This window comes from Trichoderma gamsii (assembly GCF_001481775.2).
Source record: "Trichoderma gamsii strain T6085 chromosome Unknown Scaffold_14.2, whole genome shotgun sequence".
In the NCBI taxonomy this organism is placed as follows: domain Eukaryota; kingdom Fungi; phylum Ascomycota; class Sordariomycetes; order Hypocreales; family Hypocreaceae; genus Trichoderma; species Trichoderma gamsii.
Genome location: NW_020171351.1, coordinates 192,363 through 203,030, shown reverse-complemented (window position 1 = coordinate 203,030; position 10,668 = coordinate 192,363). Strand labels below are relative to the sequence as shown.

Here is a 10,668-nt window from a genome sequence, read left to right as displayed (position 1 = left end):
TCACATCATCTTTTCATCTTTTCATCTTTTCATTCTCACGTCGTGCTGAGACGAGGCATGGATGTGACCGCCAGCCGCATCACAGCAAGGGCCCTTCAACTCCAAGTGCACAGCCAGAGACTTATACGAGCCGGTCTCAGTCACAGTCACAGTCACAGCCGCAACGGCCTCTGCATTCTCGCGCCTCAGCTTCAGCTTCAGCTCTACTCAAGATATTCTTCATCTTCATCTTCATCGTCATCTCATAACAGCAGCACTCAAAGATTCTCACCAATCTCATCATACCAGCTCAGCCGCAGCGTCACCACCACCCCAAAATCTCTCACAATGAACACCTCCACAACAATGTCCCAGCAACACCAAGCCGTCCAGGCATCCCTCACCAAATCCGCAACCTTCCTCGTCCTCACCATCAACCCCTCCTCCCCCTCATCCGTCAAGACCGTCCGCTCCGTGCTCGCCTCCGTCGGCGACCTCGCCAAAAACGTCTCCCTGCGCGACCTCAACTCGCACTTCTCCTGCGCCGTCGGCATCGGCTCCGACGCCTGGGACGCCCTCACCACGGGCACCGGCCTCCACCGCCCCGCCGAGCTGCGGCCCTTCCGCGCCATCTCCGGCGCCCGCCACACCGCCGTGGCCACGCCGGGCGACCTGCTGTTCCACATCCGCTCCGACCGCCGCGACATCTGCTTCGAGTTTGAGCGCCAGCTGCTGGCCAAGCTCGGCGACGCGGCTACGGTGGTCGACGACACGCAGGGCTTCCGCTACTTTGACGCCCGCGACCTGCTCGGCTTCGTCGACGGCACCGCCAACCCCGTGGGCCCGGACGTGCCCGACGCCGTGCTCATCGCCGAGGAAGACTCCAACTGCGCCGGCGGCAGCTACGTCGTCGTGCAAAAGTACGTCCACGACATGAAAGGCTGGGGCGGCCTCTCGACGGAGTCCCAAGAGGCCATCATCGGCCGCACCAAGCTGGACAACATGGAGCTCGACGACCAGCCCGACGGCCACCAGCAGGCGCACAAGACGCTCGCCACCATCGAGGACGAGCACGGCAACGAGCACGGCATCCTGCGCGACAACATGCCCTTTGGCTCGCCCGGCTCCGGCGTCTTCGGCACCTACTTCATCGGCTACTCGCGCCGCCTGTGGGTCATTGAGAAGATGCTGGAGCGCATGTTTGTGGGCGATCCGCCGGGCAAGCACGACCGCATCTTGGACTTTTCGACGGCGTTGACGGGGACGACGTTTTATGCTCCGCCGGCGTCGGTGTTGGATAGGCTGGGTGAAGACTAAGAAGCGTGATTATGCATGTAAATACGACATATAAACGATATACTACATATTGAGATTCAGGATATCTGCACTTCTACTTGGTATCATTGGCTTATTACTAGGTAGTTGTCGTTGTTTAGTCATCCAATAGGCTCTTACACACAACACCACAACCCCTCAACCCCTATTAAACAACAAACAACTTCTAGAAAACAATAACCCTCTTCCCAAACTCGTAAAAATGATGGACCACATCCCCAAACTAACAAATGACGTTTTCAATCCCGGCATCCCCCCCGAAGCCCCTTTCTCTCCACCCACCCCTCCCTCGCAAACCGGACCACCCTCGGGCTTCGCTCGGAGTCATCGCCCCCATCCTTGGCCCCGAAACCCACACTTCAGCTTTTTTTTTCTTTACTTCTTTCTCCTGCCAAGAGAGCCCAACCATTGCAACTCACACTACCCGTTTGACAAGGGGGCCGAACCTTTCGTTAATTTAGGTAGATCGATCTATTCCCTTTTTTGCTATCCTAAAAAGATCATCGGATTTAAGCTTAAACTATTAACTGCCCCTCAGCCTTACCATCATGCAACACCACGCATGCTCATGTGGGTATTCCGTCAACGTCACTTCATCACAGCAGTCCAGAAGAACGAAAGTAAGGGCACAGTTATAAACGACAAATACTCGAGAAGAAGAAAAAAAACGTAAATTTTCTGAGTATACATTGCTTCGTACCGATCTATTCTGCCCATTGCCGCGGATAAAACAGTCCCTTCTCCTATAACCCTGATTTCGTAATTCGTGAAATGCCACTGTTTCCATAGTGAGCTGCAAGTTCCTCTGCGCCTGTTCACTCCGACGCTATGCGCAAAATCCACCATTCTTTTCTTTTTCCATCTTACATACTCGTATTTTGATTATGCTTGTCAGTTTGTTTGTTTTCAATCGGCAGCGCTCGATAAAAAGATAGATAGGGCATGAAAGGATGATAATGTGTGAAACAACAAAAAAAAAAAAAAAGTCAAACGTCTAATAATTAGCAGCCAAACTCCCAAACTCCAAACCTTGTTGCTCTCTTGAAACCATCCTTGTCATTTGTCATTGCCTGCCCATAACAAGGCGGCAGTATGTACCTTCATCTTGTCGCAAGAGCCTCGTCTGGCTCCCCAATTTGCTGAACACCCAGGTCCGGCTGGCAATCCAGCGGATCTGATGACATGTAAGAGCCCTCCCAGTCTTCAAGAAAATGACAAATATCTGATATCAGTCAAGGTTCTATAGCATGGTACTGCGTGGTCTTACCAGAGTTGTCATCTTCAACTTCATCAACAATCATCGCGCGCACAGCATTTGCAGTGTCTAATTTGAGTATTAGCGGTCCATTGGAAATAGAGGCGCCGAAAGATCAAAGTGTAGAAAAGAGTACACACCGATCTGGAGGTTATTGAATTCGATACTTCCTTCATCCTCTACCCCTGGCTCCTCGGAAAAGTAGGGGGTGCATTTGGATGTTACCTGCACCATCACAAGAGCAGTGTCGCGTCCAATTGGATTGCGTTGTCTGACATGCGTGTCTCGTAGATAAAACACGCAGGCTCTGCCTACTTGCCGGACAAGTTCTCTCAATTTCTCCCTTCTCTCGAGCATCGATACTTCGTCTTCGTCCACATCATATGTGTTGGACACTTGATCAAAGAGCTCGACATCCAGAAAACGCACAGTGTCGTATTTTACCCCGCCGTCTCCGCATGCGAGTAGATGAGGTACCCAATCTGGCAGTGTCTCGAGGCTGCAATGTTCAATGGCTCGTACAACATCGCCATCCGGTCTCTTGAGATTGAGTGCCGCGCTAAAGAAGTCCAAAAAGGCTACCGGTTCGGTATTCTGTAAGCTCCGGGCCTGCATAGCGATAAAGCGTATGATGCTTCGACTGTGAGCAACCGACTGTGTGGATTCCAGATACTGTACGGCAGCCCGCAGGAACGGGTCCATTGGCTGCATTGTCGACTCCGCCTCTAGTTTTCGTCGCAGACTATTCAAGATTCTCAGATCCATCTGAGGCGCGAGCGACGTCAGGCGGCCTAGGATCCTATGGGTAGTGGGGCGAGCTTGATCAATTGCGATTAGTTTTTCGACAAAAAAGCTGCCCAATTGACGCTCTGGGTGGCTGTGTATCATCTGAACCTCATCTGCCGTCCAAGGAAACGGTGCCTCATCGCGGTTCAGCCGCTCTTCTGGTGTATCGACGATGTACGGTGTGCCTAGGAGGGGTTCAAGCTGCGATATCAAATAATCAATGAGCTCCAAGATTGCTGCATACGGCGGAGGCCGTGGCATTCGCCGATAGATGTTCTGTAGCATCTTTGAATAATTTGGTGGCAGTTCCGTCATTGTGTCGGCCGCAATGATGCGCAGTAGCTTAAGCAGGTAATCATTAGCCAACAGCTGGGCCACCTCTCGTGGGCCCATCTTCGCAAAACTGAGCAACAGACCAAAGACCTCATCCCAGGAGCGTAGATGGAAATGAAAGTGTCCCCAGAGATAGCCAATGAGTGATGTTGCCTCTTCCAAGACGGAGAACCTTGGAGACGACGGGGTGCGCGAGGCTGGGGAATCGACAGCAATGTCGCTTCTGTCGTCCTGGATGATAATGTTGGCGCTCAGCGGATCATACACATTTGGCATTTCAATGGCAATCTTCTCCATCGCGAGAAACAGCAGTTTGCAAGAATAATTGCGAACGGCGACTTCGGGATGACGTTGGGCGAGCATTCTGAAAGCCTCATGGCGCCTACTGAAATACTCAAAGAACGCAAGCGCGCAGTCTCCGCATTCAACAACAGCCAATCGGATCATTGCTGAGAATTCTTCCAAGTCTGGCATATTCTCGATTCGCGTCACTATTTGATCCAAGTGACTTAGAGCCATCTCCATTGCCAAATCTTTCAATCCGTGAGGTAAATTATAGAGTGCATTTTGGTTTTGCTGCTGCCATGGACTGGGCGACGCATTATTTACAAGCAACTTTGCCTGAACGAAGCAACTCTCCACAAAGGCAATATAGTTGGGATCGAACAAGCAGTGCCGTTTGAGGATGTTTGCATTCTCGCGCAGGATGTGTTCCTTCAGATCTGGGGGAACTTCGACCTGCACGGGGGCGACAGTCCCCGTTGTTGTGGATAACTCCGCTTGCTGCTGCTCTGCAGCGAGGGAAGAGGAGCGCTGATAGAAGAGCATATATCCGCTATAATTTTTAGCAAACCCTGTCCCGTTCGAGTCATGTACTGGTTGTTGGCCAGGGCCTCCAAATGTTTGGTTCGCCATGTTGCGCGAGTCCCATAGCGACACGTTGTCGTCATTGAACTCAAACCAACGGGGCTGGTCATCTGTTGATGTGCGTTCTCGGATGAAAGAATAATAATGGCCCGATTCTGCCGTGCCAGAATGCACAAGAACGCCCACGAGCTCGAATATATCCGCTTGCCCCGCATCAGCTGCTGGGTCTCTGAGATGGTCAATCGTGTATGGTCGCATGTCGATCGTACGGGGGAACGAAAAGTAATCGTTTATCTTGCTTCGCTGAAATGTACGAAGGCTGAAGTCGAATCGTTTCAAATGGAAAATTAGATTGTCTGGTACATCTTTGAGACAAGCCCTGCAAACCAGAAAGAGAAAGAAAGGAAACCATTCGTTAGCCATATAATCAATCACAAAAATCAACTGCTGTCTCTCTCTCTCTCGACTCACCTCTTTACAGCATCAACATGACGATCGCAGGACGAGCATTTATATCTGTTATCTAGAAACCGCATTTTCATTAGCACAAGTACAGATGGGAAGTTATACGAGACAATGCTGCAGGAATTAATTCACTCACCACCTTCCATGACTTCTCCACCAACATAAGCCTCGAGGCTCTCTTGAAGCGTGCGTTTGCCGTTGATATCGCACTGTATGGCAGAGAATGGCTCGAATCGTTCGGATACGTGTGTACATTCCTGCGACTTGATTTGTTGGACAAGCTGCCCGCCGTATATTCCCCGAAGCTCCCTTCTTTGGTCGTCCCTCGGCAGCTGCGCTTCCAACCGATCAAATAACAGGTTGTAGAATTCATCCACATCCATCTGGCTGTTTATGTCGATGAAGGTGTCTTCGTACGTTCTTATGCTTGAAACAAAAAGTTCGGGATCTACAAATCGGCAATGGCTTTCTTGCATGTAAGCAAGGAGCTTTTGTGCGTGAAACAGTAGCTGTTGGGAACTGGTGTTGTGTGGAATGTCCAAGCTGAGGATGAACTGCCGAAACTGAGTATTCATGAAAAGCTGAGTAACCAGTGCGTTTAGGTAGCACGTATTCGAAAGGTTTCGCAAGCCAACGTAGCTGCAGGGCTTGATAGCCTTTTCGCGATTAAATTGGCAGGGTAGGTCGTATATGTAATGGCCTTCCCTTTCGTCCGAATAGTAAGGAACAAGAGAGTTGAGGGACCTGAGTAACGGGCCGAGCACGACTTGATTGTTTTCTGCCAGTCTCAGAATGGCTCTGTACAGCTTCTGTCGAGTCTCTGGTCTCAATAATACCCTTTGCTCGGGCTGTCCCAGTTGACTTCGTAGCTTGGGGAAAAGGTGTCTCCAAAACAAGTCTTGAACAATGTCATCAGGCAAGCTTGAGGAAGCTGGCAGTGTTTCATCTACTTGCAGACAGCCGAGCAAAATAGACAACAGATCACTTGCCAAGACATCTTGCGATTCTGGCTCATCGAGCGACTCGGTTGAATCATGGCTGAGCAGCAGTTGGCAAACTTGCGCAGCAACCGCAGGCGTATCCAGTTCAGAAGGCATGACTTGGAAAGACTTGTATAGTAGGTATTCAAGACCGCCAAAAAACTCATGACATTGGCCAGGAACACTGACTGCTTCAGGAAGGAAGCTTGAAATAGTCGACCAGGCGAATCTCGTCAGAGGATAGGACGATGCGACAACGTCACTTTCGGATGGGGCGAGAATGCCCTCTTCTGTCTCCAGTGCGTCCCTTACCATCTCTACAACACGATTCCTTACTGTTGAGCGTGGATCCAAAAGTATTAGGCTCTTGAGAAGGTCCGTGAAAGAGTCAAGGTTTGCAATTCTTTCCAAGAAAGCGTTGTGAACGAGACAGAGCCGCAATATAGCAGCAATCGACCCGTCGATCAGAGACTCGGAGCCCTCTTGCGTTGATTCCGAAGCGTAGGATAAAATCTCGACGAGACGACTTGGAGACGGGTATGTAGCTCCATCCTGGACTGACTGCCTCGATAGGACCCAAGTGTTTTGTAGAAGCCGCACAAAGGTTGCCATCAAGGCTTGCATGAGCTCAGTCTGCAACGCGGGGGTGATTTGATCCAGAAAACTCTCATTGGATATGGCCAGCACGACCAAAGAATAGGACCTTCTCAACGCCTCCTCGTATGAGCTCTGGGAGAATCTTAAAGCCTTCCTCCCCTTCTCATCGCTGGATTCTATCAAGCGAATTGATTCATTGTATTCAGTCAATGCACGAATGACATAGAGTGATTTGTAAGGCTGTCCAGGTGGGAAAATATCCGTGTGCGTGGCTGTTGGGCTCTCAAAAAGGTCGATGATTCCGCCGTCAGTGGGCAGCTGGACGAGGAGGCTATAGACTTCTTTGGCGATTGCATCTTCCATGCCTAGATACATCCAGAGCTCTTGGAAGTGAGACAGTATCTGAATCTCGATGGGAGATGAGCCTGGTTTGACTCGGACCGGATTTACAGCGTCAAAGTCGTCTTCTTCACGTCTCACCAGAATTAGGCCTTCGTTGACCTCCAAGCTCTCCAGAGATTTGCAAATTTCTTCCTCGGTAGGAAGGAACTGCTGACCTTGATAAAACACTCGATAGTGACTGAAGCCTGTTTCGAGCTTCAAGCTGGATAATAGAGAGGCTGCCGTGTTGAGTTTTCCGATATGCAGTGGCTTCATTTCCGTTTCTGTGCCATCGTTAAAAGTCTGATATTGGAGCGTCGTTAAATCTCCCTGAACTTCGTTTGGATCTTGGTTGACAAACGGTCGGAAATCGGGAGCACACAGTGCAGGCTTTGTATAGTGAGTTTCCACGAAGAGCCCAAGAAGCTGCAGGGTTCGGGTGAAGATGCGCTCTTGCTCGTGGATTTCGTCCTCACTTGTCACAATAACCATTGGTTCATCCTCACCGCTTGATATCCCGTCGCTTGACGCCTTGATCTTCCTTGCGGCATCTTTTAACTGGCCCAAGCAGCGGTCGACAAAGGACGAGTGAATTTGGCGGGCCCGATTGAAGGGATATGTTAAAATCGCTCTGCTTTCCAAATAAACGTCAACGGCCAAGGCTTTGATGCCAATGCTGGCATTCTCAGCATCATCGGCACCCAAGATAATTCGCCAAAGCTGTTCCAGGCCGCTCTGTACTACATCCCGCTGGTCATCGAGAGCACAGTCAACAGCATTGTCGTTGACCGCGTAAAAGACCTGTGCAATGACGCAATTGAGCATTCCCCTGCAAAAGCAAGAAGGAGGAAGACTGGGCAAGTACAGGGCGTAACATGATTGCAGAAACGGATTTCTGGCTGCCGTCTCACGGTCGAACGCCATGATGATTTCCCAGCCTGAGTTTCTGTCCTCGTCGCCCAGACAAGCCGTCCCAACCAAGAGATCCCAGAGTTTCTTTCCCAAGTCTCCAGAAATTGCATCTGGTCGATGATAAATGATTTTTGTAATGAATTCTCTTCTTGATCGGCTCGAGGCCCCAGAGAACACCACAGCCATGCCGGCAGCCTTGCCCACATCGATAGTATGCGCCAGCTCTTCGATAAGTAGCCTCGCCAAACCAAACTGCTCTATGAGTACAGTCAGCTCGTTTGCCACATTCCCCTTCATAGCGATTAGTAAACAGCATAGACTGCCCATTGCAGTGGGAGAGTTTGCCGCCAGGTCTTCAACACAGGAGGAGTATAGTTTTTTACGGTCCTCATCGTCCATGCCAAATGTCACCAGATTGTCCAATCTTGCCATGGCTTCGATTTGAATTTCCAGATAGAGCGACTGAGAATCTGGCTTGCATATTGACGACTCCTTCAGCAGCCTGAGACAGAGTTCATATGGAAGCAATCCAGGGGTTATCCCATCTCTTTGGCATCTCGAGATCAGCTCCTTGAGCACATAGCTGCAGAAGAATATTGTCGATGAATTGAAGTCTTGGATTGGAAGTGTTTGGAACTTCTCACAAAGAGACAAGAGCGCATTGTAATCAAGCAGATTGGTGATTGAACTGTTTAGCTCGGTGAGAGCTTTTGCAGCCCTGGGATCTTGACTCTGTGTGATGCCCTGCCACAAACGATCGGAATGCGTTGCACTGTACATGTTGGTCACTACCAGGAATCCAAGGATATTACTGCTCCCGGACACGAGTTCAGGATGACAGTTTGAACCAGTGAGGTAATCCACTAGGTTTATCCGAAGCAAGTAGCGGCCTTGGTGACTGAGGAAAGGATCTTGCGGGCCCATCTCGCGGTTACTGGTTCTTCTCCAACTAGCAATGAGCTCGGTGCTCATTATTTCAATGGCCATCACTCGCAGCTGCATTTGAGTTGAACGAATCAATCGCGCAAGCATGTCCGTTTTCCACTCCCACATGATGGCATAGACAGTCAGCGACGTTGAAAAGCTTTGTTCTCCCGATGCTACGAGATCTGGGTATTCTGCTTTATGGTCCTCGAGCAGCCTGTTGGTCTCATCGTGGCCGCATGGCAAACAGATTCTGAGCATCTCACTGAGAGCATCTATTAACGAAGCGGCCCGGTCCTTGGTTAAATGGCCGACATGTTTGTCAATGATTACACCCAGGAGCGAGGAGAGAGATTTCCAGAGCTCATAAATGTTTCTTAGCTGTCCCTGTGAGGCCAAGCCTACAGGATCGGCGGGTTCATGCAGACAGAAAACCAGTACTTGCGCTACAGGCGCAAGAACATCAACCAATCTCGGGACTACTGATACAACCGCAGTAAGCGCCGTCGCGTAGCTACCGAGAAATTCGATGCTGCCTCCAAGGAAGGCTTGCAGCTGGCGTATAAAGTATGCTCCAACGTTCATATAGCCAGGCGAATTAAGAGGAAAATCGGAGAAGTCGCCGCCTCTAAGCTGCTCATGGTATTGCTTCAGCCTATACAGCTGATGAAGATAGTCGGGAGCGAACAACAGCGGGCCATCGGGGTCGGGCTGAATATGAGATTGCCATTCTTGGATAGACTGAGAGTCGAGTAGTAAGAGGTGCGCTGTGAAAGCCAAGAACGTGTGATAAAGGCCAAGCACAGCTACCCGCGTGACTTGCGCCCCCGGCAAAGTTGAGAGGCCATTTCTAGAACGGTTGTTAGATCAGATTTGAAACTCCACAGTTACAACTTGAGACATACTGTCTGTTTATCGTAGCATCGATGATGTTTGGAAAAGAGGACCAGAAAGATTTATTGCTTCGAAGAGAATCGAGTACAACTTGCGGGTTGCTTTGCTTGGCAAATGTGAGAAACTTGTCTAACCATTCTCGAATCTGTTCAATGGCAGCTGGATCTGGAGATGGCTCTGCATGAAAAAGACTGTTAGCGCCCTGTCATTACAAACTCCATGATACATTGGGATGCTTACGAGATGATAAGTAATTTTGAAGGCGAGACGATGTTTCCATTAGCGTATTCTGCGTATTGCTGTAGGGAAATTCCACTGTAGGATCTGCGATGGGACCGTCTAGGAGGGATTGGTCAAAGACGAGTTCAACCTCCTCTGCCACGCTATCGTCTTCTTGTATGGTGATGACTTCAACAGGCGGGCTTGGAGACGCTACAGGCGAGGCATGCGCGAGCCCCAGATCTCCATTGGCATTGAGAGCTAGGCCAAGGTCGGCTTCTTCCTCGATGCTCTTCTGGACCTGGTCCTCCTCGGGAGTTTGTATTCGGACTTTCGAAGGAGAAAAGTACTGCGGGGCGGAGGGAGAGGCAGTGGAATCGCTGTAGGGTGCATTTCTTAGATTGATAGTCACTCGGCTGGACGTTGGTGGCTCGGGGGAGAAGGCTGGCGAAATCGCAGCCTGAGGCGGCGTTCGAGGCTGCTGGGAGCCCCGGTCGACCTTTATCTTGTCATCCAAGGCAGTGACGCTGGTGTTGACGGTAGAGAACGGGCTCGAGCCGGATTCTGAGCGGTGCAGGCCTGTGTCGATAGAGGCCGAAGGCGAGCCCGAGGCTGAGGTGCGCCGGCGTTTGCGAGACGAAACGTCGCTATCGTCAAAGGGATTCGGCCGGGTCGAGCTCGGCTCAGGAGAGCTCTTGGCAATCTGGATCTCGGAGGTCTCTGGGACGGTCTCCATCTCGC

At 50.6% G+C, this 10,668-nt stretch overlaps 2 protein-coding genes across 2 annotated transcripts; one reads left to right on the top strand and one right to left on the bottom strand.

Annotated features, from left to right (window-relative positions):
- Window positions 1-327: 327 nt before the first annotated feature.
- Window positions 328-1,296, top strand: TGAM01_v204758 (iron-dependent peroxidase; the record flags this gene model as incomplete). The annotated part of the gene is made up of 1 exon (XM_018801544.1): window positions 328-1,296. One exon carries the CDS (start codon window positions 328-330, stop codon window positions 1,294-1,296), a length of 969 nt encoding a protein of 322 aa, XP_018665337.1.
- Window positions 1,297-2,414: 1,118 nt separating this feature from the next.
- On the bottom strand, window positions 2,415-10,663 carry TGAM01_v204757 (hypothetical protein; the record flags this gene model as incomplete). Its single annotated transcript, XM_024549501.1, has 7 exons — window positions 2,415-2,515; window positions 2,582-2,638; window positions 2,710-4,934; window positions 5,027-5,078; window positions 5,157-9,664; window positions 9,720-9,885; window positions 9,949-10,663. 7 exons carry the CDS (start codon window positions 10,661-10,663, stop codon window positions 2,415-2,417), a joined length of 7,824 nt encoding a protein of 2,607 aa, XP_024405731.1.
- Between the last annotated feature and the right edge of the window lie 5 nt (window positions 10,664-10,668).